Source organism: Heliangelus exortis, chromosome 4, assembly GCF_036169615.1.
Source record: "Heliangelus exortis chromosome 4, bHelExo1.hap1, whole genome shotgun sequence".
Taxonomy (NCBI): domain Eukaryota; kingdom Metazoa; phylum Chordata; class Aves; order Apodiformes; family Trochilidae; genus Heliangelus; species Heliangelus exortis.
The window spans coordinates 37,232,244-37,259,017 of NC_092425.1; the positions used below are offsets into that span (position 1 = coordinate 37,232,244).

The 26,774-nt window shown below is 35.8% G+C and overlaps 1 protein-coding gene across 12 annotated transcripts in view; it reads left to right on the top strand.

Annotated features, from left to right (window-relative positions):
- LCORL (ligand dependent nuclear receptor corepressor like) overlaps nt 1-26,774 on the top strand; it is a 66,686-nt gene that overhangs the window by 33,929 nt on the left and 5,983 nt on the right. For 6 of the 12 annotated variants that reach the window (XM_071743862.1, XM_071743863.1, XM_071743865.1 and 3 more), the window contains 3 exons: nt 1,325-1,579; nt 8,193-8,283; nt 17,270-22,149. In XM_071743862.1, the coding sequence (XP_071599963.1) occupies nt 1,325-1,579; nt 8,193-8,283; nt 17,270-22,149 (5,226 nt within the window). Of the gene's footprint in view, nt 1-1,324; nt 1,580-8,192; nt 8,284-9,699; nt 14,151-17,269; nt 22,150-26,774 lie in introns of those variants that run through there. The other 6 variants (XM_071743869.1, XM_071743870.1, XM_071743871.1 and 3 more) reach the window with 5 other exon arrangements.

Here is a 26,774-nt window from a genome sequence, read left to right on the forward strand (position 1 = left end):
TCCCAGTCACTAACACCATGTCTCGGGGTTTCTTCTTCTGTGTCATGTTCACAGTCACATTAAATCTTTAAGTCCCTGTCCCTTTGAAACCTGTTCCACTCATTAACTATGAACTCAAGGATGGGCAGTGGATACTGGGATAGGGAGGGATATTTTTGTGTGCATAGAATTGAAAGAAAGAAGGAAGAGTAGGTTAGTGAAATGAGTACTGCTACTGCCACTTTAAGAAACAGCTTAGATCTCCCAGTAGGGCAGTTGTCTTTGTAAAAGGAAGTATTGTCAGTATTGCACTGATGAGTAGCAGCTTGCTTTAAGTGAGTTTCTTAATCACATTGATACTTATTCTAAGTTATATCTATTTTATTGATTCTTCTGGTGCTTCTGTTAGTACCTGAATTCTTTTTTCAGTGACTCAGAAATGTAGTTTCAGCTACACTTGTTAATAAGAGGTTTAATGTTTCTAGCTGACAGCTAATATTAAAGTTAATTATTAAGTAAATCTATTTTTATTTTTGTGTGTTTTAAAATGAAATGCTTCTTTCTGTGAGGAAAAAAAAAAAAGTACTGTTACATACAGAGCCACAAATAGGTACAATAAGAAATAAAGCTTTTCTTCCAAATCTTTTCATTGGTAGCACTTTGAAAATGCACTGGAAGTGTCCTGAAAATCCTGTAAGATTTTACAATAAAATTTTACAACTTTTTTGCAAAATTCAGTTGCTAGTGTTGCTACAGTTTGTGGGACATTGCAAGTAGCATCGAACAAGTTTTGACTTTGCAATTAGATAACGTCTGCCATATAGGTGAAACAAATTTTTTTCTTATTTTTTTTAGAGCAAACGTCCAACTGTTCTGTGATGAAAAGGACTTTATATAAATCTGCTTTAATTGTGTTACAGTGGTTCTTTGAAAGTAACTTGTGTTAACTCACAGCTTTATTTAACTTTCACCGTTTTTATTCCAAGTGCTTTGTTCTCAAAACTTAAAATGAACAGTCTGCAAATGAGGATTCAGCTTATTTGACAACAGTTATTTGGCTCTCATACTTGCATTACTTATCTACTCTCACAGTTTGACTTGCATGCTATGACAAAGAGGAGTAAGATACAAATTACTGATATGTGCTAAACGTGTCCTTCCAAGTGACCTTCAGCCAGGAGTGCTCATAAGGAAAACTTAAACTTCTAAATTAATGTGTTCCTTACATGTATACTTAGTACATACATTTATTGTGTTTATAGGAAGTATTAATTTAACAAGAAGTAATTGATTTTGGCTTTTTGCTGTATCAATTGCCTATTTTGTTGTTTTTTTTTATTCCTAGATCTTCCTCAGAACTGTGATCCTAACATTCCCCTAGTTGCTCAGGAATTAATGAAAAAAATGATCCGTCAGTTTGCGATTGAGTACATTTCAAAAAGTAGCAAAATTCAAGAGAACAGAAATGGTTCATCGTTTGAACCAAGTCTGATATGTAAAAGTATCCAAATGAACCAAACGGAAAACTCCCTTCAGGAAGAACAGGATAGCCCTCTAGACCTCACTGTGAATCGAACTCAAGAACAGAATACTCAGCAAGGTAATCTTCTATATTTATTTATCTTTGCCTTATTATTTGGGGTTTTTTCATTAAAGGAAATAAATGCCTCTGTGTCAGATACCTGTATGTTTTGTCTTTCCAAAGTAGTGATCGGTGTATAGGCAAAAACTGTGTTATCCTATGCAGATACAAGGACCCATGTTAATCCAATAAATAATACTGCAGAGCAAAGGGAAAAGTCTACCTGTATGTCATGTACAGTACTAAAAAAAGCTAAAAGAAGGTAGAACTGCAGAACTAAGTTTTTTTTAAAATGCACTTCAGTCAGAATGGAAGCAGATTTTGTATGTGGTAGGTAAACTAGGACTGCATCCAATTAAAGCTTAAAGAAAAATCAAGCATTTTCCTTTAAGCACAGGAAAAAAGTTATAAGAGAACTGTTAAAAAAAAACAAAAAAAAAAAAATCACCCCCACCAAAACCTACAAACAGAAAACTTCTGGAAACATTTTTTGTGTTATGTTAGCAGATAAATTTTACACAAGCACTCAGAAATGAAAATATTTAAGCTGGTATTGGAATTTCCTACCTTTAGAATACTGTGTCACCTCATTTATGGCTGTCATGGGTAGCACTGGTTCAAGATGTTTTTTAAAGAAATGGTCCTTAAGGAGACTTCTTAGAAAAGATAAAGGAATTCCAGAGAGCAAAGGTCATTCTGTATGTGTCAGCCTTTGGACACTGATTCTTTAAAAACAGACTGGTCAGAATGATGAAAAGAGAAGATTAATTTTGGAGGAAATTGCTGTACTTCATGTCTTAATCATTATAGATCACTGCAACTGTCTTAACTGAGAGTAAAGCTAGAAAAAGAAAAATGAAGTCTCTGTCATTCATAAATAATTTCTTTGCCCTGAGGAATATTGCTATCCTGAAACTGATAACACTGTAATCAATCTCAAGGGTGTTTGGGACTTTGAACTTAACTTGGATTAGCACCAATTTTCAGGAACAGTTGTGACTGAGATGTGCAACTGAAAGCAGGGGCAAAAGCAGCTTTTCCCTTTTACAGATGCAAGGACCCATGTTAATCCAATAAATAATACTGCAGAGCAAAGGGAAAAGTCTACCTTGTCATGCCATGTCATGTACAGTACTAAAAAAAGCTAAAAGAAGGTAGAACTGCAGAACTAAGTTTTTTTTAAAATGCACTTCAGTCAGAATGGAAGTAGATTTTGTATGTGTATACTTAACAATGCAGTCTAATTAGGTGATGCATCCTTTGGGTGGGGAAGGAATGGAGGGTGTGAGGAATTCTGATGTGGATTTACATTGCTAACCCTGACTATTCTAAACTAAATTTTAAGCATCCCCTCTCTGTGACAGCAGAAGCATTAGGAGATGGTGGAGTTCCTGCTTTTATTCCATTTGGGCAGCAGAAACCAGTTCATTCCTGGGTCTAAGTTAGTGCAGATTAAATTTTGAGAAAATATCTGCTGTGCTTTGAGTCTGCTATGGATAAATTACAGATTTAAGGATTTATGACTGGCCTGGTTGAAGCAGGTTTCTTTTGCAAGGGTGATAAAAAGCACTTTGCTGATATCAAGCACTACAGCCTGTTGCTTACTTCAACACTTCTTTAAAAAGAGTAGCTACTTGAAAATGTCCATGAGAGAGCAAAATCTCCAAATACAGCTTCCCAAATAAGTCTTTGAAGAACAGAAAGGAATGCAGAGAGTGAACGGGGCAGGGATGAGAATTAAGTTCTGTTGTGCCACACTCAGCTCTTTGAAAATCCATTGATCTTTTGTTTGAAGTAGTCCCAAAGCATCAGTACTCCAGATCTGACACCCTTGTGTATTAGGCTTATTTGGCAAGGTTTTGGAGAGGGCTGCAAAAGTGGCATCTATGAGAAGAGGTTACACACTGCCCTGTGTTGGACACAGCCCTGCAACAGGCCAAGGAGTAGCACATCAGTGAGGTTTATGGTGCCTCTGTGAAAACAGATATGGGAGAGTTGATCTCAAGCTGCTCAGTAAAGTGATTTACAAGAGCCAGAAGTATAAACTCTAAAAGTAAATAATCTGAGAAGACTGCTAGGTTAGCTACACAAGCTTACTCTTGTTGCTGGATATTCTAGGAACAATGATAGTGTGTAAGCATAGCAGAAAAATGCAAGAGAATTAGCATAAATTTCCATGTTTCATTGTTCCAGCATAGACTGGAAGACATCAGAAGATATTTGGCAATGTCTGATAGTTTGCTGCATGGACTTTTATGGCTACCCTTCAGCTTTGTCATTGTTCTTGACTATTATTGAAGAAGTAAGAAAAATAAGGATACCCTAAGTCAAAAAACGTGTTTCAGTGATTTAAAATAGCATTTTCTTATCCAGTTGAACAGTGTACATGTGATTTTACCAAAATTTCTAGCAAGATAAAAGATTTCTTAATAGTGGCCCAGAATTTGGATACAATAATTCTTGAAAAATCTCTTGAAAACACACACTGAAGGTAGCGTGTCAACTGGGATCACAGTGTCTGCAGCCACTTAACTGCAGCTTCAGAGCTACTGTAAAAATTCCAAACACCTACAAAAATAACTTTATTATACTGTCCATACCATATGTAGTGGAGAAAATTCTATGCTTTTTGAACGTACACAGGTACGAAAGTATCTTCCTAAAGATAAATTGTATGAGCTGTAAATATATTCAAGGGAGTTTAATACTTCTGCATGAAAAGATCACCCTAAAACAGTACATTTTGGAAAGGAGTTCCTGTCTTCCTTGGCTGCCGTGGAAGCAGCCAACTTCTTGTCAGACCCTCACTTGCTTCACTCTGTGATACAGGAGAAAATGGGAAGAACAGGAAGGAGAGTTCAGGAGTTAAGGACTTAGTCACTGCCTACTGCTTGCTGGGCAAAACAGCCTCCAATTGGGGATAATTAAATTACTGAATATTAAAATAAATGTTTAATTATTAGTTAAAGGTAGTGGAAACAAAAGACACTTTACAACCACTGCCTTTCCTTCTCCCTTTCCCAGGCTCAGATTTGCTCCCGATTCCCTTGTAACAACCACCACCCCTCTGGTGTCTTTTCTCTGCCATTGAGGTTCCCTCTGGTTTATTTTTCTTCCCCTTTTCTCTCTCCATCTGGTACTTTTTGTTGGTTTTTAAATATATTTTCTCAGGGATTCTGCCCAAATGTCTGCTGAGCTCAGCTGTGCCCTGTAGTGAGTTTGGAACCAGGTAGAACCATCTGTGGCAGGCTCAGGGCAGCTCTTGGCCTTTCCTCTCAGATGCTACCAAGACCTTGATATGGACACCCAGTATAGAGCCATAGACTTTTCATCATTTTATGATGAAAAAGGGGCTAGATGAAGCAATAGTTCTGAGTTTAAAAAAAAGTGTTCTCATTGGCAGTTCACTGAAAACATTATTTCCATGTGCAGCAGCACAGAAAACAGCCAGCAAAAGGCAAGACATCATCAGGAAAGTCACTGAAGAGAAGACAGTGTTGTGTTGTGGGTATGACAAACCTTATCGTGGGGTTACCCCACAGTACAAGGGATACAGTAAAGGAGGAGCTGTTATTTACTAAAAGTCACAGTAATAAAACGTAGGCCCGGGGTGCTGAAACTTTTAAGAAGGGAAAAGATGGATGCAGGACAGCTTTTGTAGACCAGTTTGTGGATGCTGTGACAGAAGGTTGTGGAGATGGACAGTGTTATTGGGTCCAAAAAGGCCTTTGAGTGGTTTGATAGAAATAATACAAAATTCTGTTTTGGTTTAAAAAAAAAAACCCACAACTATTCTTACCTTGCAAGTAACAGGTTTTCAAGGTTTGTTGCCCACCAGAAGCAATGGATAGCTCTTTGGAAACTTTATCTTGCTGTATAAATATTAATACATTTATTTCATTAGGTAGCATTTCATTGTTTCTTAAAGCCTTATCTCAAATGCTCTCACTTTCCTACCAATTATAAGTGATCCTTTCTTACAATAATTGATGCTATTACAAAGTGAGAATATCTACCAAAAGAAGGAGCTACTGAGTATTCTTAATGAACCTTTTTGACTTGCCAGCCTTTTTTGCATCAATTTTCAGAGGGGTTTGTGTTGTTTGTTTTTTAGTTTGAGTGAAATCGCAGCAAAAAGTGATTTCACACATGGCACTGGTGTGTGGTAACTTGAATCTGACTTTGTACTTATATGAAATTTTTTTCATGGCTCTTTCACTTTTTTTATGACATCATCTTCCTATAGAGTGTTGTCTTCAGGGAGGTGTCATTATAGTGAATACATTTCCTATTTGCCCATGTTGGAAGAATAAATTCTTTTGAACCTGAAATGACTCTTCAGTTTTGCTTAAACTCTAGAGGCAAAATCTATCAAATCTATCTGATTTTTTGTTTCAGGAGCCTGTGTTTTCAGTACTGGGTTTTTTGGTTTTGTTTTTTTTAAGTAATTCTTCAATGCATTGGTGGCCTTGTGTCAAAAGTGAACCAGTCCAGTCTGAAAGACTGGAAATGAAAATTATTTTGGCTCGATTTCATTATGGAATCTTGCAAGAATCTTTGAGTTTGCTTTGTTGTTCTGTTTTCTCCCCCTAAAAATCTAGTTAGCTTAATTATTTTATTTTTTTTGTAAATTGAATAGAGACCTGATTAGCTTTTCATAACTTGGTGAGCTGTGAAATTTGAAGTAGCTGTTTCTCCGATGACTTTGTCCAGTGATTTATTCTAAACTTTTTTTATCATAGTGCCTATGAATATCAACTGAAGATGGAGAAACTGTTGTGAAAGGGAACACACAAACACTTCAGAAAGGGAAGGGTACTCTGTGTGACTGACAGAACACAACAGGTGAAACCTGTCTGTTGTGCAGGACTCAGGGACATTGCAAGCTTAAGTATCTGGGATACCTTACAGCTGGGTAGGCCAGATAGACTCTCTAGGATATTTTTGTACTGGTTTTAATTGGCTTTTCCTTCTGGAATATCACTTCACTAGAAAGGCTAATTAGTTCTTCCTTTAACTTAGGGTTAAGGAAGGCTTTGAAAAGAATGTATTTAGGAGAAGAGGAGCATCTTTGAGAAGTGGCATATTTGAGTATTTTTTCCCTTTATGCTGACTTAGGATGCTACTTTGCTCTTTTTACCCTTCTTCAGGTAATACAAAATAGGTGAGGAAAAATAGTCAAAATTGTTAAAACAGTCTGAAATAAATAGATGGATGTGATTACTACACAAAATTCTTATTTCTTTGCAGTATCAGTGTAAAGGAGAGTTACCCCAAATTTTTCAGCCTTGTTATTCAGTTACTCAGCTGGTGCTTCATGTCTGCATCTGATGGTGTGGGAAAATACATGCAGATGATTGGTGCTTTAGCATTAATATGCAGTGACATGAAATTATTCTAATGTAAAAGGGTTAGCATAAGGTTTTTTGTAGAGTTAAATGTTGAAATTCAGATTGGATTCACAGAGCTCAGGCACACAAATCAGCTCAAGTTTGAAACAGAGAGCCAAGGAAGAAAGGTATGAAATTAAATATATAAAGGGAATTTATCTATTAATTTTACTTGGAGTTAAAAAAAAAATTAAACTAGGAGTAGTATTTTGGGTGGTAATTAGTTTCTATAATTGTCAATGTTCTTAATGACTGGTTTGTGAAAAATAATGTTTTCTATTTCAGTATTTAATAGACTTCAACAGCTGACTATAAGTCTTTAATTTATCATTTGTCAGTGACTTAACAGAACAGACTCTCACCCCAGTTTAGGTCTTTCCATTTCTTCAGTTTCATTATTACATATGTGTGGACTTGGGAGGTGGAGTATAAATAGAACCTTTAATGACAACTCTTGTATGCTTAAAGCTGTTCTGTGCTCTTGCTCTTTTCTGAGTTACTGGGGTGCTGCTTTCTTGCCTGGTCTCAGCATCACAGAATTCACAGGGTTGGAAGGGACATTAAACATCATCTAGGTACAGCCCCCCTGCCATGAGCAGGGACACCTCCTGCTCGATGAGGTTGTTCAGAGCCTCATCCAGCCCTAAAAACTTCCACAGATGAGGCTTCAGCCACCTCCCTGGGCAAACCTGTTCCAGTGTTTCAGAGCTCATGGTGAAGAACTTTTTCCTAAGGTGACCCATAGGTGACCCTTCTCTGAGTAGGAGCTTGGTCTAGAGACTTCCTGAGATTCCGAATGGCTGGAATTATCCTGTAAGCCCATTCCCTTCTGTCAATTTTAACCTCAGTATAGGGCTGGTTTGTTAACAGTATGCAAATATGGATTTAGAAATAATAATGCCAAGTGCATTGCTTTGTTTGCCTTGAAAGTAACAAGTTCAATATATATGAACACGTGATTTTAGGAAAGCAGTCACGTTTCCTATTTAAGACAGATTCTTCTTTTTAGAAGAATCTGCTATTATTTCTGAAAAAGTTGATTTGTAACAAGGCTTTTAAAAATTAAGAAAAAATATATAGTCATTTTCAGGCAGCTGACATTGTTAAAGGAATAAAATATCAGAAATCTTACAAGATAAAAAGTGGCTGCTTAAATTGTGCCATGTGTACAAGCTTTTACTAATGAAATGTCTGAGATGCTCCTTAAACAACTGCTATCACCACCACTTGTTCTTTGCCAGGGGATGGAGTGCTAGATCTCTCTACAAAGAAAAGCGCAAGGTTGGAAGAACCAAGATATGACCCGTTGTGTTCTGAAAACTCAGTGTCTGGGTAAGCAACATTTAGGACTCTTTGGCTTAAGTAAAAGACAATCCAGGTTTCTCTTCTCTGAAGTCAGGTTCTGTGTTCATAACATATTTGTATATACTGACACACACATGTAGTTCCTATTTTCCTTTTGAAAGAATTTTTGTCACTCATTAGTGTGTGTCTATGTATATATCATATGTTTCATTTGTCTTTTTTCCTTTATTTTTTTCTGTTTAAAGAAAAGTTATCAGAACAATCACCAAACTTTAGTTCATGTTACTAAAAATGAACTGAAAATTAATTACACAAAAATAAAAGTAGTAGGGTAGTAGAAGGAAACGTAACGATATTATTTCGGAGTTTATATAGGAAACTTCAATTTTGGACAAAAAAGCCTATGTTAATATTTAGATTTAAAACATTCTCCAACTAACATGAACAAGTTAAATGACAATTATCTGTAATATTCCTTAATGAGAGAGAGCAAGCGCGCGCGAGAGAGAGAGAGAGAGAGCTCTTAATCATAGTACTTACATCATGGTTCTGACTATGGTGTGTGGTGGCAAATGGTTAAATTTCCTTATTCAGCAAGAAAGCATTCTTGTACCTGCTGAAAGCTGCCACAAAACTGGCAAAATGCATTGTTTTGTTGGATTTTGTTACGATCTTGGCATCCTCCAATCCACTAGCCATAGCAGGACTCTTTTTGTCACCTGTACGTCTTAGCAAATAACTTATTACAAGCAGGGCTACAGTAGCAGTATTGGAATGATGTAAAATTGCATTTTCTTAATTTGCTGATATGTAGAAGCTTTAAAACGACTATGGCTTTGTAATCAGAGAGCTGCAAGTAGTGGCTAGAAGTTTAGAAGTGTGTTTTATTTTGCCCAAATGGACTTGATTGTTAAGCACAGCACCTTATCTTGTTGTAGAGAGCCTAGTTTTGTGTAAGTCTGGGATGTCTGTGTGTAGTTACGTACTTATTGCTGCAAATTTTCTATGAGGGGGTTGACTCTTTTATTACTTGTTTAGCGGTAACGTCACGTTTCTACTAACAAAAACTCCTTCAGGATTTGGGTATTTAATGGAACGTTAATTGTATAATTAAAATTATTATACCAGTGTTGCTCTGCAAGCATGCGAACAAGGGGATATAGCAAGCACATGAGAATATTACCAAATACTGAGCTAGGATAAAAAGTTCTTGGAAGGGCTGCTGTAGAAGCCACCGTTTGATTTTTGACGCACTGTCCTACCAGAACTGTAACATTTTGCTAGGATAATCATTTAACTACCACAGCTCAAAGGCTTAAAAGTATCAGAAGCAGTGATGTTACCGAAGCAAGGAGTATAATAAAGGAGTGGACCCTTCCCTTCCATAGCTGTGTGAGAGTCTCTCATACATCAGTTTACCATCGTTTCATTCCATCCATCCAGGAGACTACACAGACACAGAGAGGACTATGTGGAAAGAAGTGCTGAGTTTGCAGATGGTTTGCTCTCAAAAGCTTTGAAAGACATTCAGTCTGGAGCACTGGACATAAATAAAGCAGGCATACTTTATGGCATACCTCAAAAAACTTTACTTCTCCACTTAGAAGCCTTACCAGCAGGAAAGCCTGCACCTTTTAAAAACAAAACTCGAGATTTCAATGATAGTTATTCATTTAAAGACAGTAAAGAAACTTGTGCAGTCCTACAAAAAGTAGCCTTGTGGGCAAGAGCTCAAGCAGAGCGCACAGAAAAAAGTAAACTCAGTCTACTTGAAACCTCAGAATTAAAATTCCCAACAGCTTCCAGTTACCTCCACCAGTTAACTCTACAGAGAATGGTCACTCAGTTTAAAGAAAAAAGTGAAAATCTACAATATGAAACTTCAAGTCCTACTGTACAATTAAAAATTCCTCAGCTAAGAATAAGTTCTGTGTCCAAACCACAGTCTGATACTGCTGGTCTTCTGGATGTTATGTACCACGTTTCTAAAACCTCCTCAGTCTTAGAAGGATCAGCTCTTCAAAAATTGAAAAATATACTCCCTAAACAGAACAAAATTGAATGTTCTGGACCTGTAACTCACTCAAGTGTTGACTCCTACTTTCTGCATGGGGACCTCTCTCCTTTGTGTCTTAATGCTAAGAATGGGACAGTAGATGGAACCTCAGAAAATACAGAAGATAGTTTGGATCGTAAAGATAATAAGCAACCGAGAAAAAAACGTGGCCGCTATCGGCAGTACGATCATGAAATAATGGAAGAAGCAATTGCAATGGTAATGAGTGGGAAAATGAGTGTTTCCAAAGCACAAGGAATTTATGGGGTACCTCACAGCACTTTAGAATATAAAGTAAAAGAAAGATCTGGAACATTGAAGACTCCGCCGAAGAAGAAACTCCGATTACCAGATACTGGTTTATTTAATATGACAGATTCAGGGACTGGCAGCTGCAAAAATAGTAGCAAGCCTGTGTAGAGTAATTGTTAGCTAATTGTTTTGTGTGTGTGTATGTATGTCTGTATACACACACTGTGTGAGAAATACAGATGCTCACTCTGACAGAAGACGTGAAATTATTATACAGTTCAAAAACCACATACATGCCTTTTGAAAAATAGTTTTATTCAGGGTTTTCACTGTGGACAGAATTATAGAGTTGCTCACTTAATTCTGATAGTGTGTATTTAATATAATCCTTGTATAAATAGGTGAAAAGATTCAGGTTTTATTTAGTAGTCAATAGCATAAAGATGTTTTGGGAAAACAAGTATTTGTCATGTGAAGCATAACTTTTAATTGGTGAAGAACCACTCTACCCATTCAATAATCCATCTTATTATGGAAATACACAACCAAGGGTTAGCAGACTTTTATATTTCACAGAATACTTGCAATAAATTGTAAGTAACTCAGATGATACAAATCAAGGGATTTTTTTAAAAAAAGCTAGTTCCTTACAGGGAAGTGGATTTGTGAAGTATTAGTAGGATATAGTACATTCTGTGAAAGAAAAAAGTTCATCGTTACTTAAATATCCAATACAAGTAAGAAAAGCATTTCATTACTAAAAATGTGTGTTTAGCAGGCATAAACTGCATTTTTTATCATTTTAAGAAAATTTTGTTGTTGGTTTAGAAAGAAATTGGTGTTTACAAAGTGTACACTTATGAAACCTGAGAAATTACTGTAGTTATAGAATTATTAAATATTAAATAAGATGGAATACTAAGAGCATAAAATAATTTAAACTTTAACATAATTTTCCTTTTTAGTTCGAAAAATAAGGTAACTTGTAAGGTTTAAGAAGAAAGTTGGAATGCAACTTAGAGCATGTTCATAAAGTGCACAGAATGAGCTTGAGAATGGTTTGGGTTTGTTTGAGTTTTTTGTTTAAACGTGCTGGTTAGTTGATGTTATGACTACTTAAAATTTATTTAAGGATTGTGTCACACTCCTATTGAAAAACCTCACTGTAACTGTAATGTATTTGCTGCTGTGACATTTCAAAACATTTTCAGTTTCTCAAAATGAATACCAAGTTACATTATCATTTTGCTAATAACCAAATTTGCAGTTCAGGGTCTTGATAGAAATACAAATATTAAACGGTGAAGCTGTTTTAAACTTTCAATAATATAAATTCTTTATAAATTTGGTAGTTAGAAGTTAGGCAGTTCACTTTAAATACGTAACTTTTAATAGAATTTAAGGGAGACCAATTACCTTCATATTGCAGTTTTTACATGAATTTCAAAGTATTTGCATTGGACTTTATATCATACTTAAATTTTTTTTGTGTGATATCACAAATTATACGTCTACATAAGAAGAATGGGGGCTTGCTTCATACACTCAATACTGAACATCAATGCCCTTTTCCTCTGAAAATGCATTTTTTCTGTGTGCATCTAATTTGGCATAGAACAAAAAAACTTTTGTTCAGTTTATGCACATGCATACAATTTTTTGCCCACTTAAATTTGCATGTGTATAGCTTAGTTATAAAAATGTAAATGGGACATTAGATACATATGGGCCACATCAGCTAATTTGATTTTTAGATAAACTTGCCACTGAATTCAATTGAAAGCATACTGCAGTATTGGTGGCAAAATCCAGCCCATATTTATAAATGCTACTAAAAAAATAACGACTTCCATCTTAAAGCAGATTAATCCTGTGAAACTGCATAACCAGTGTCTCAGTTCTTTGGTCTCTCAGATCTATGCTGAATCTTTTTCAGTGATTAAGGTTTACTTGCATATTACAGAATGAATCCTTTTTTAAAGCAGAACTGTACCTGATAACAAGGAGATCACCAAACAGCATATGTCAGGGTCATCTTTCATTTTAAAAGAATTAAGCCATATTTTTTCAGGGCCAGAAGGATTAATTTCTGAATATATCCCCACTGAAAGATGAAGTTGAAAAATCCTTAAATGTCTCAAGATCTGTCTTTGTACAGTTTTACTTGCAAAAATTTGGGCTTCAGTACATTGCCTAATGCTTGTACAATAGTGATGTTTTCTACTCCTCAGACGATGTTATAAATTTGAGTCAGAAGTTTATATTGAAGGCAAGCTACAGTACACTTTTTATATCATTTAAAAGATGACCTGACCAAAAAAATAACAGGATTCATAAAATCAGGGATCATTTTACTATTGACTTAACAGTACTCAGTAGTTTTGTATGTAATATTATAATTAATTTTCAACATTTTAGTACTTGTATTTATTTTTTGGTCAGAAATAGTATATTAAAATATTTTTTGATAGTTTATAGATAATACTCAACCTGTAAGTGTTTAAAGGAACAGAATTATTTGTTTCTAATTATTAGGCTAACCTTTGATTATACAACTAAGGAAAGGCAGGGAAATATGTAGATTCTCCTTCCCCAACCCCTATGTATTCCATTAAATGTCATTTAAATTACCCGTTTTGAACTGTTTTTATAAATTCAGTTACCAGTCACTACTTAGTAATTGACAATTTCTGAAAATTCCTCTTTCAGCAGAATTTTAAATGAAGGCGAAAGCAAGCCCTACATGCTTTCTACTTATTTGAATGTTTCTCAAGTATTTTATATTAAAAAACAGTGCCTCTGTTTTTAGAACTACTGCTCAGTAAAGCTGTTTAAACCATTTCTGGTAGCTAATGACAATTTTATATTAAATTGTATATTAACTTTAGTGAGACTGATTTTTTTAGTTGTTTACAGTACAAATACTTGTATTTGTTTTTTAATTGCAGTATTTCCATTGTCGCAGTAATTTAGTAAAACTCTGTGGCTGCCTTGATTTTTGACAGATTTTTTTTTTTTTGTTAACAACTGATTTTTAGGCAATTAGTTATATTTATGCATAAATCAATTGCACTATAATTCATGAATTATTTATTACAATATTTTCTAATGAATTCCATGTATTTGTCTTGTGTTGTAAATGTACTGTAATTCTGTTTCTTCTTTGTGTTGTTATATTCCTAAATCTGATTGTATGAATTTAATTGTTTAGTTAACGTGTTTCTACGTTGTAATTTGTAGTAAAGCACTTCAATGCTTTTGCACATAAATTTACAACACTGATGTGTGATTGATTTGCTCATTCAGTAAAAAAAAAAAAAAAAAAAAAAAAAAAAAGAAAGAAAGAAAAACAAAAGCTGTACACTGACTTATTTGACTTACTCCTGAGGCACAAGTTCATTAGCAGTGGCATAAGACCAAGAACTGTACAAATTAAGCACATGACTAATTAACTGTGAGCATCTTATATATCAGAGCAGTTTTAAGGGAGGAGGGTTTCTTACAATTTATCCTTTACATTTATATGAGAAGAAAGTCATAAAACTAATTTTATAAGTTACATCCTTTAGTTTGCAGCTAAAAATTACCTATCCCATTATGATGAGAGGGAGCTTGTTTGGAGGGGTTTATTAGTAAAGTCAGAAAACTAACACTTCTGTAAGACAGATTTCTATTTCTATAATAGTTCTTTGCTGTTCATATGAGTACTTGAAAGTATGTTCTGTTTCCAGTTTTGTTCCTGTCCCCAGTCTGCAAAGAAGTTGCTAGATTGATCTGTCTTGTCTGTGGCTGGGATGACAGAGGATAGAATGCTAGGGAAGGAAATCTTTTTGGAGTCCTGATAGAGCTCTTTCCTAGTTTTTGTTCTGATTTGGGAAGGAGGCATAGGTTTACTTTCTTCTATACTTAAAATAATACCCTGAAAGACTGTTACTCCATCTTGTCACATCTCTGCCTTTTCACCTATTTTGGGCTCCAGTCAATCTCCACTCCATGGTGTTAACTGCCCCTGCCCTCCAGCAGGGAGGTGATGCCACCCCCTGCTTTACTGCTGTCTTCTGAGATGTTGTGCACAAAAGGTACTGGGGGAGCAGTGAGTATTGATCCTCTCAACCCCTCCAATTTCCTACCCACTCTCTCTGGTCTTCTGCTGTTTCATTTGTAGGAAGTCTAAGACTGTTCCCTGAAGGAAGTTCACAACTGTGAGAGTGATAACTCTTCCTTCTGTGAGATTGTTTAAGCCTTTATCTTGAGGACCAGACAACACAAATTGAAATGGGTTATAGGAAGGAATTACAGGAAATTGAAATATAATTCTGTAATTGTATTGAAAAGTTGCTAAAAATAAGTTTGTTTAAATATATCCACATTTCTACAGAGGGACAAGTTAAAGAAAATGTGTTGCTTTCAGTTGTTTGTAGAGTAAGCTCTGTACCCAAAGGTGACCAAGTCAGGGGTTCATGGAGTTTCATAGACTTGGAAGATCATTTGGAGTGTGGTTATTATTGCAATAGAATAGATTAAATTTTGTCTGCTTTAGAAACTAACAAAAGCAGATTATAGATGTTACACAAGGGGGGATAACAGGGAAAAAAATTCTATTGGAAGAATGTCCAATATGTCTGTGGTAACCAGGATATTACTTTATGCAGCAGGTTGATCTCTGCATAGCAAAATCAGAGCAGTTTAGAGGCCTTTGGAAATTCCAGTTACTGACTTTGAGAAGGCTTTAGGGGCCTGGGAGTTTCTTCCACATATTATTAATATTATTAATAACAATTATGGTACAGGCTACAATTAAAGCTCTCCTGTAAAAAACTCTGTTAGACCTTGTAAGTCAGGACACATACAGCTGCCTAGAGGTTTAGTCTAAAAAGCTTGGACTTATAGCCAACTTTCTAGCAAATTTGTACTTAAGTTGACTGTGATTTTTCAAACTAAATATTGAAGGCTTAGTGCCATGTTTGGTTTTTTCTCTCTAGCCTTTCAGAACACTAAAGTAATGGTGGTGGGGAGGGAAATTAGAGGGAAATCTTAGCATTGTATTGCTAGAGTAAACTTGGTTTTCACAGGTGTAGGGCCACATCAAACATGACTCCTGAGTTTGGACTAACACTTGGACTCTTAGTGTAGTGGCATTTCAGAAACAGTTAAATCCTGACAATGACATGTCCTTGAATAATACTGGTTTTAATGTAGATTGCAAGTGAAAAGAGGATTTTTTTTCTTTGTAAGACTTCAGTTATTTCAGTTTAAACATAATCACAATTTTTTTATGAGTATCATCTAGATGCTTGATATTTAACATGTGCTCTTTCATGCTAAATATCACAGAAGAAGGAAAAAACAGAAGGAATTATTAATCGTAGTTGGCTGGTTTTAAGCTCTAAATTTTAAAATCCACGTGGGACAACAAAAATTCATATTTGGGTGGATAACTTCTAGTAAGAACCTGAGACTTAAAGTTATTATTGATGCTAATAATGGGAATGAGCTAATTAATGAATAGCTGACTTCACATAAATACAGCACATTAATTTTTAAATATGTTTGCTCCTTGATCACTAAAGTTGTAAACCAAATAAAAATGAAATTTTTCCAAAATGCAGGAGATAGTAATAGGGCACGAAGTTAGTGTCATGTTCAGAGTTTGGTGATGTGTTTAAACAAAACATACTTTTCTAAAACAGAATTCTTTTAACTTTTTCTGCTCATGCAATTGGTTTCAGTAAAACATTTGAATTGGGTGTTAACTATCAATAGTTGCTATCCAGCATACGAATTTTGTATTTAGATGAAGAAATATCTGTATTAATTTCTACCATGGAAAATTTTCAGCTTTTCAGTTTAAGTGATTGATTAGGTAAGTAGTGACATTAGTTTTAATAATTTTTAAGAGCTTAATTAAGTAGTTAAGGTAGTTTCTTATAAGCTATTTTATTTTGAGTTTATATCTTTGAGAAAAATTGTTCAGAAGTCCTACTTAGATATGGGCCTACCCAGTAATCGAGACCTAAAGGATATTAAATTTTGTCACAAAATTTATTTATTCCAGTGGTGATTATCTCTGTTTAATGAAGCAATCCATCTGTGAGCACACACGTGTGTGTGTATGTGTGTGTAATACATTGCACTGAAGAGACTGGGGTGCACCACTGCAGTTTATTTAAAAACTAAAAGGGAAACTTTTATCTACAAAGAACAGTAACAAGTGACCTTTTTTTTCCCCCTCTTCTGTTAGCCTGTTAAGTGCACTTTAAAAAGAAATATGTAAATGAAAATGTCTCTTGAAGGATCTTTAAAGAGCATCCTGAAGAACATTCAGTGGTATAGTAATATCTTAGGGTGGGATTCAGGAGAGATGGATCCATTCTTGCCTCTGCTGCAGCCTTGACTTGTGACCTTAGGCAAGTCATTTACCTTCCCAGTGCCTCAGTTGTGAAAGGAGACTGACACTGAGCTCCCCAGGCTGATGGTGAGGTTTTGTTCCTGCCTTTTTTTTTTTTTTTAATGGTAGGACTCTTAACAGCTGTAGATAAGATGCACATCATTGCTAGTGACACTTGAAAGTATGAATAGTGCAAGGAGAACACAACTGTTTTGTAAACTTGAGGGATTTAGGCTTGAGTTTAACCATTATAGCAAACATTAGATATGGTGTTTTACTGTAATTTATATTTTGTTTTGATTTGTTTTCATTTTCAGTTCAAGCTCAACAACTGATGCAAATTCAGAGGAAACAGCTAATTTGGAAAAAGGAAAATCAACATTAAGCAAAGTTTTGGAGTCTTTTTGTTCATATCACTGGCAACAGGCTTTGGCTATGTTAAAATTTTTAATACAAGATGAAAGTGTTCCTCTTGTTTGCAGTTGCAAGCAAACACACTTTGTCCACTCTGAAACTTCCAGTTCCCTTTCTGAAGAGGATGTCCACATTTCATTTTGCAATTGCAATGGACATGTGCTGACAAAAAGGTGCTGTTTACAAAATGAAAGAGCAAACACTTGTTTACCACCTCTGTCTGTCTGTGTTAAAGATTTCCATTCTTTGTCATGCCAAGCTGTAGCAATTGGATGTATTACAACAATGGTGAACAAAACCTGTAGTTCTCATAAGTACTGTGCTGAACAATGGCAAAATTATAACAGACATTCTGTGAAAGCAGCAGCCTGTACATACTCACCCAAGGACTGTGAGCTCTTGAACACTGTTAAAAATTCAAGTAGATCTCGCAGCCCGTCACCACCTCCCCTCTCACCTGTAGAGTGTAAAGAGTTTGAATCAACAGAAGGATCAGTTATAGATTTTCCAACTTTAGACAATAACAAGCCTGAGATATCCATCAACCAGCCTCCATCCCTCCTGCCAGCTGAAGGAAGCAAAGGAGAATTTGAATCTGATGGTAAAACGTGTGGAGGAAAAGAGACCACGTACTCAGATGGAGCATTGCTATCGACAGACCAAGGAAGTAACGATTATTGTATAAATTCTGAGAAGGCTGAGAAAGGGGAACATTCTGCCATTTTTCAAGATTTAATGGACCGTATTAACGAGAAGTTAAAATCAATAGACACTACAGATATAGCAACAAATCTTGTAAAACTCTCTAGCAGTGATAGGGCACCGGAAAATGATGTCAAAGTAGGAGACTTCATAAGCTCTCTTTTGCATAACGCCAAGGCGAGTGATTACAGCTTTATGGAGTTACTTCACCAACACGAGAAACAAATGGAAAATAAAATTATCCAAACGAGGTTTCGCAAGCGTCAGGAAACTTTATTTGCAACTTACAATTCTCCTGATTCACCATTCATCCGGAGACAGTCTTTGCAGATCAAGAGGGAGCTTGCAAGCCTTGATGAAACTCTCGTAAGGAAGAGGCCGATTTCTGAGAGAAATGCAAAGAAATCTACTAAAAAGAATGATAAAATATATCCAAATAAAAGACACAGTTTTACTGTCATAGAAGATGAGGCTTTGCAACAACTCGAAAGTAACCCATGTGTGAATTGCCAAACCAAACCAATGTGCTTTCCAGTACACCAAACAGAGTCTTTCAAACTACCTCTTACTAATTTTCAAGCTAGCTCTGGCTTTCTAGTTCTTTCAGAAAACAGTGCTATTGCAGCTAGCCAGGTGAAACTCACAAAAACACAGAGAGATTGTGCAAGCATAGAAGACACTGATCAGATTCACCTGAAGGATGAGAGCAATGGAGTCTTGGGAAGAACTAAACGTAACATTGTGCCTCCTGGATGGTACTCTGTGTATGTAACGAACAACATTGTGTTTAGAAAGTCACCCAATGCAAAAAAGTCTTTAGAAAGTTTGGAAAAAATGAAAATAAAGAAAGATGTTCATGCTGAAACGTGCAGTGACATAAACATAAGCAGAATCGTGAGGGACACAAACCTGCAAGTTGTTGTAGAGCGTTTAGAAGATACAATAAACTTAGCCAGAAAGACTAACAGCTCGTTCCTGGATAGCTACAAAATAAGCCAAAAATTAAAAGATAACGTTTATGAACAAATTATGAACCCATCTGCTATCAGAGGCTTACCTTCCACTCTGAGTGACATAGGATGCACAGGACAAAGCTTCTTTTCACAGCCACATGTGCCAAGCAGCAGTAAAACCAAAACTCTGTGTGTGACAGCAAAGAAGCAAACAGTTATAGATCAAGAAATGAACCAGGGCTTTCTGAAATCTCTGACCTTTGATTCATCCAGTTCAACATCCAGTACTGGGGACTTGCATGCAACTTCTGAAGCTGGGGAGATCTCCTCTCCCTTACACTACTCGAGTCCTATTAAGCTGATGTTTGTCTCAGAGGTTAATAGTAGTGAGGGAGTCAAATACACTTTGACATCTGCAGCTGCATCTTCTAAAGGAAGCACAGACATTTGTTTCTTCCAGGGGCACACAAACACTTTGTTAGACAAACAGGCCACAGGAAACCTTTCCCATGCAATGTGTGTAAAAGATTGTGATTTCAGTGAAAATGGTCCCAAGGAGGAGTCAGGTTGTGTTTATGCTGAAGCAATTACAAGCTCTTGTCCAGTTGGTCAAAGTAACTTAAATGACTCGAAACAAAATGAGGAAGTTGTGGAGAAAGCTGGCAGTAGCAGTGAATTGGTTTTAAAAAGAAAACCTGGTAGACCAAAGAAAATAGGTCCTCAAGTTGTTAAACAGGTTAAGAGACCTATTGGACGGCCTCCAAAACCAAAAATAGATGTGACTGAAAGCACAGAACGTAGACTTGAACTTAACAGCGATGGTAAAAGTGCCAAATCTGATGCAGCAATAATGGAAGACGTTAACAGCAACAAAAACATTACTGTGACAGTTGTTTTTGGAAGGTCAAGAAGAACCAAGAGACATGTCTGTGAAGGTAATCAAAATGTCATCAATATTCTGCCCACGCAACACATTGGTTCTAATTTTACCAACGACCCCAGCAAAGCAAGGCACGATTCAGAAACTGAAAATGCTTTGACTGAAATAGTAAAAGCTTTGCAGAAGTCTTCTAGTGAAAACGTGGTCTCTGGTTATGACTATGTCAGACCCATCAAGGGCAAGCTGGCATCACCACATCCTTGCAGCAATATCATACGGCCCATTAAACCCTTAACCACCATCCGGAAACCTGGGAGGCCAGCAAAAGTCAAAATATCTGGCATATCAGTGACTTTTAACAGAGTTTCACCTCAGGAAAGGAAAGTGAGTATCAGCAACTGTTTGCCTCCTTTACACCAGCAGAATGTGTTAGAAAAAACCATCCCACAGGAGAGAAAAAACCAGCAGTGCAATAATGTGGGTCAAGCAAAGAGCACGCAGAAGGATTCGAGAGAGGAGGGATCCAACAGTGTTATTGCAGCTGTGTCAAGAAAGCGTGAAATTCCTCTGAGACATTCTGCTAGAGATAAAAAACCCTCACTGCATTTTTTACATTCATTAGCATCTTCTAGTGCATTTACTTGTAGAAGTGCCTTACTCCATAAATCTTACAAACTTCATTTGAAAAAAGCGAAAGATCGGAAGGATAAACACAGGCAACCAAACCAGAGCACAGCATCCAAAGATACCTCTGAGCTGAGAAATTCAGGACACGCAAAAAAGGATCTTAAGGATGGTGAATTTGGGCCCATTAATGATGTGTCATCAGATCCCATTTTTTCATCTAATCCCTCTCTCAGGTGGTGGGCTACCTCCACTTCAAGTGACACTTTGTTGGAAGAATTAAATAATAGATTTGAACAGATAACTAATACCTGGCTGCGAGTTGGGGGAAGTGAGTTTGATAAATGTGTACGTGAAAAAAGGGATCCCGTTGAACAAGAGTGTAACACTGACATGTCAGACCCTCTAGACTCCTGCCTCGTAGAATTTGAAACATCACCTATAAAAATGCTTTTTCAGAAAAAGTGTAATATGAATGAACTCTGCACCTGGTTCATGCAAACTACAGAAACACAGTCTCTCTCTCTAGTGAGAAAGGCAAATGCTCGCAATCCTCTAGAAGTAGTAAGTACCAGGGAGGTAAAGATGGAAACTAAACAGTCTGATCTTAGTACTTGCCCTTTCAGAAAGCACTTTAAAAAGTTTGCACTATCCTCTCCTTCAAAACCAGCAGGGAAGTTACAAATGCTACGTAACATGGTGAGGTCTCCAGTCTTAAGCATGAAAAGCAATTTCACATTAGCCAGGTTAAAAAGAAATGAATTTAAGAAGTTGCAGCGTGATAGGTGGGGACAAGCAAAAAAGCTCTATAACCAGGTTCCTGGAGGCTGGAGATCAAAAAAGAAAAATTTGCAGTTCTTTTGCCAAAGTCAGTTGTTCAAAAGTACGAGTGTGGAAAGCAGTGATGAAATGCCCAAGCTCCAGGAAAAAAATGCAGTAGAAATTCAGCCCACTCAGACTTTGGTAGAATCTCAGAGTAGCCTCTTGCCAGCTGAAAATGAAGCCAGAGATGCATTTGTTCAGCAGATGATGGGAGCTTCTGACTTTAACCCACATCCTGGTTTAGCAAATATACTTAAGTCACGTGCAGAGAAAAATGGAACATTTTGCTGCCAACAAAACGTTAGAAAAGAACAAAGCCAAGATAAACTGTTTCAAAATACTGGGAAAGCCAAAACCTTTAAAGATTGCAGGATATTTCTGAGAAAAATCAAGCATATTGAGCAGCACAACTCATTTAAGTTAAATAATGCCATTTATTCTCCTGAAGCTGTTGAAAGCAAAAGCAATCAGACCTATATGGAAGAAAAAAGACACCTTCTTTTAAGGTCCCATTCTACTAAGCAAAATACATTAAAGAAACAAGAAAATGGAATGGAAACATCTAAAGGATCTAATTCTCCTAAAGTGACTGAAAGACTGGATGACCAGTTTCACAGCAGGAAATTAAGTAGTAGTGTAAACCATGATGATAATCTTGTTGGCAGTTCTGAAGTTCTTATCAGAATAAACAAAAGAAAAAGTCCACAATGGGAGACCACTGATACAAATATAAGAAAAAGGCATAAGAGACAATCATGCAGTAGTGGACAAATGGCAACTTATTACCCAAAGTACCAAGTAGGTAAGTTCCTGTTCCCCCCTTCATCTTAAAATTGCAGTCTTAAGGAATTGGAGAAGCCAAACACCACTTTAGATTTTTTTTTTTCTTTTTTTCTTTTTTTTTTTTTTTTTAATTGCATGATGTTCATTTTAATTTCAAATAATCCATGAAGTTAAACATAGCATTCTAATAACTCAATTATAAAAGGTATATAATATTTTACATAAATATTTCAGCTGCAGTGGATGAGTTATGTTCTATTAGAGCTATAATCCACCAAGATGAAAGAAAAAGCATTAAAATAGTTCAGAGAGACAACAAAATAAGTTTTGCTGTTATCTGTAGTCAGTTGCAACGTGTTATTGATTCCAAAAGGAGTGGAACCTCAATCTACTCTGTAGGTTTTCAATGTGAGGAAGGGTAATTTATAAAATGAAGCAGAAATTCAGTGTGTTAACATAAAGTTACTATACAAAGTTGTGGTTATGAAAAAAAATAATAACTGAATGATTTCTAATGTAAGTCTGTACTGGTTTTATAAGTATATAGTAAGAAAACAGTACTGTGTATTCTGAGAAGTTTTAATTCAGAGATCTATTTTAGTATCTATTCAGTGCCAAATGAAGTCTGCTGACTCCAGAAGGTTTGCACATTGAATCCTTCCAGAGGAATTGAAAATACAAAATTATTCCAGACAAGTACAATAATGCTAAATGCGTTGGCTTGGAATCTTCTTTGGCTAGTGTGCAATTAAAGCAATTTTTAAAGCTAGATCATTATAATACATTTTAATACAACTGTGATATCAGAAAGACCACTGTATAATTTACAAAGCAGGGGAAATTATTTCTTCTGTTGAGTGACAAGTTCTCCTTAAACAGATGTCTCAACTCATTTCATTTCTATTACCAAGGAGTAAAATATTCACCAGGTTAAAAAAAAAAAAAAAAAAAAGTTCAGCAATAGGAATTAAATTAAATTAACAGAAGTATTCTTTTGTGGAAACAGCATTGTGTTAGCTGATCTGATCGTACTGCCCAAAGAATAAAAAATAAAAAAAAAATAATTCAGAATATCAGAGCAAAATCTTATGGCCCCATCTGTGTTGTAGGCAGCTACCTAAATATAATAATAAACTGAGGAGTCAATTTAAGTTGTAATATAAACAATACTGTGGTGCTTGTATAGTTTCTTTTGCTTTTTGTGATACATAACATTCTTCATATTAAGCTCATTCACTGTAACCCTTTTTTTCCCAAGTATAGCATTGTTTACCTATAGACTGATATTTTGTATTTTAATTCACTGACTTGGGGGCCAAAATAAAAACCTTGTTTTCAAGAAGCTCAAACCTTGACACAAGATTGCTGTAAAGTAGACAGAACCAGAAAAGGAAAGGGTAATATCTGTCTGTTTCTTTTTTGCAAATGAAGAAAGAGCTCTCTCATTTATTTCATAGTTCAGAAAACTTTGCATTCAAATTATCTTTAAACTTTTTCTTGTTATGGCAATGTAAGGCCTATTAATGTGATGTGGTCTCATGTTAGTTTTAATTGGGATTCAACTTTATTTACCTGATAACTTTTAGTTTTGGAACTTTAGGAAATCTGATAACTATTTTGATATGTTACATTATTTCATTTACAATTTTTATTATTTTCCCTTTTACTCATAGTTTCTCATATTGATTGTTGTTGTTAGCAAGGATATAACAGAAAATTCACTGATAAAGGAAATGTTAAAAGACAAAGAATTACAGTTATGTTTTTTTCCTCCACACTTGCAACCCCATATCTTTTTTTAGAGGTACTGTTGCAGTATCAGGGGGTTGTCTGATATAGAAAAAGATGTCTTGTTTTGGCATGTTGATTCAACACTGTGTCTGTACTAGCCAAGGAAATCATATAAATGTTTTTAGTCTTTAGTTAGAGTGTATAGCTACTGGCTAAAAAGAAAGAGACATGATTTCTAGCCCTGCATGCATGTGTCTTCAAACATAATCCCTGCATCTGGAAGTTTAATGCACATGAAAACATCATTATTCATTCGTATGTTCTTTGGAATGTATTTGTATTGGTGTTGTATCATAAATTATATCATTGTTCTGTTGTCATGCTTGACATGTTCTTATGTACACGTTTTTGGTGGATATCTGAAGGTTCTCTTCAAGTTTTACTGATCTTACCAAATACTCTTGAAAGAGAGAGGTGTTGTGCTGGTCTTTTATTCTGAAGCATTGTGACAGGTAGGCAGAACATTGCTATCAACTTCTTCTGTGTATTCAGTTTTTGTGAGAATGTCCAAGTGGGAATAAAGCAGCTGAGTTCTGACAGCTCAAGGTAGTAGCAAGCAATAAGAAGCAGCTGTGTTCTCACTGTAGCAATGGAAGTGAACTCATCACTTTTTAAATTGCTTGTTTTATTCAAGATAAGGTGGATGGTAGATCTGTTGTTGTTTGTTACCACTTGACCTGTAAACTGGTGCTTCAGCAATGCCTTTGCTGGGGGCAGTTCCCTTTTACTGTAAATCTATGTTCTGAACATTTTAATTTTTTAGCAACACCAAAACACTGTTACTGTCTGTGGTGGCAGAGAAAATTGTGTAAGCATGGTTTTAGGTAAGCATTTGTGCTCTCTTTCCATGTGAATGGGTCAGTGTGTTTCTTTGTAACACTGAAGACCACAAGGACATGCTTTGGACTTGGCCAAACGAGGTCCAAAAAGGCTTCAAGAGAGCCAGCCTAGAACAAGAGGAACCAGTTGCCAACATAAGAATGGGACACTCTAAAAGACTCCTTTTTTAGGGGGTATTCTTACAGTGTACTGAATATTAGAAAAATTGGATTTATCACAGATGCAAAGGAGGCTGTGGACCGACTACAGCAGCAGGCAGTACTGCATGCTGGGGTGACATGACATTTCTTCCTTTACCACTCATATCAGAGTGGGAATTCACATGGAAAAGCTTCTAAAAATCAATTCAGATCACTTGAAGCAAGGGTATTTTCTTCATCTAAAATGATCTTTTTTCATTCTCTCCCTTATAAGCTAGTTTTTCTTCAAGTGGTTTGGAGTTTTATAAGTTAATTATAAGAGGTAGGGATCTAATTATGAACACCCAGTATAAGTCTAATTTGTCTCTTCATTTTACACATAAAATAGCAGCTATTTTAATATGACAACAGACAAAACTTTTCTTAAACTTGACTTCAGTTGCCATACATTTTCTGAATATTGGGAAATTTTTCTTTCAGTGTCTGTGCCAGCTCACCCACTCTCCATCCTCTGCTCACTGCCACATCCTCCTTTATCTAGAACTGGGAGAGGTGGCTTAATGTGGCTGTGGCTCTTCAGTGATGCTTGACTTTAGACCTCTTTTTCTTACTGATCACCTACCAGTAGAAATGACCTTCATTCAACACTAGCTTAGGATTTTCAATCCTTTCAAAAGCATAACTTTATGCCTTTCTACTTGTTTTTGGATGTTACACGTTGGTTGTCAGCCTGTAGTGAGTAATGTGACTCTATTCTTCATGGTTTTCCCAGCAGGTCTTATGGAGGTGTCCTTATTCTTTGTTTTCACCTTACAGCTCAGGGTAGAATATTTTAAATTGTAACCCTGCTAGGAACTAGGATAATAAGATTTTCATATTTCATATTGAATAAATGCATAGTTAAAAATGAAGATGCTTTAGCAAATCACTATTTTCAGATGGATCTTGTTAAAGGTCCCTCTTATCTAAGGTGAAGATTTCACAAATATGGAGAGAGTATACTCAACATTTTACTGAAACAGGCTTGCCCTCAAAATTTATTTCAAACTATTGAAATCTTGATTATCTGCTTCAAGTGATGGATTATCCTCCTGTACATGAAATATCAGCCTAGCTGAAAATTATTTTTCTGGAAGATTTAAGTTACCGTATGGTATTTTTCTTAAAAAAATATTATCCTCATTTGGATGGTGCTTTTATCTGTGTCATGTTTTCCATTTGAAGGAGAAGTCAAATATTGTAACAAAAAATATTTCTTAAAGTTAGGTTTCAATGTTCTTACTGGGGCACTTACATGAAATTCAGAGCATTCAGTAGCAATCATTTACTTTTAAAATTTAAGAAACTTGTGATGCTGGCACTTGGTTTTCCTCTGAGAACAGCCTGAACAGATACTTAGTTCTGAACCTCCAACCTTTAGTCTCACATTACCTCATTCAAAATTATTTAAACCAAAATGCCATTCAAAATCAAAATATGCAATCAGAAGACTGATTTTTTTTTCTTTAGCAGGTTTATTACTAGCCCTAAAATGTTATCATTTTTTCATACCCATTTAAATAGCAGCTTACATTAATATTTTGTTTCCTCCTTCTTTAAGGAGACTGTGCCTTCTGGGGACTGCTAAATAGTCTGTATTATCACAAAATATAATGATTCTTGTCAATAAGATCACAGTTCTAAATACCCTTCTAAGCCAGGCTGTTTTAAATAATTGACTTCAAGGGGGGCAGGAATGTCATCTATAATTAAACTTGTCAACATGTATTCAAAGCTGTCCTGTAGTCTGGGGAGCTCTGGGACTAAATTCTGCTTCCTTGGCTGCAGAAGACTGATAATTCCTTTTTTTAAAAAAAAAACATCTTGTTTCAGT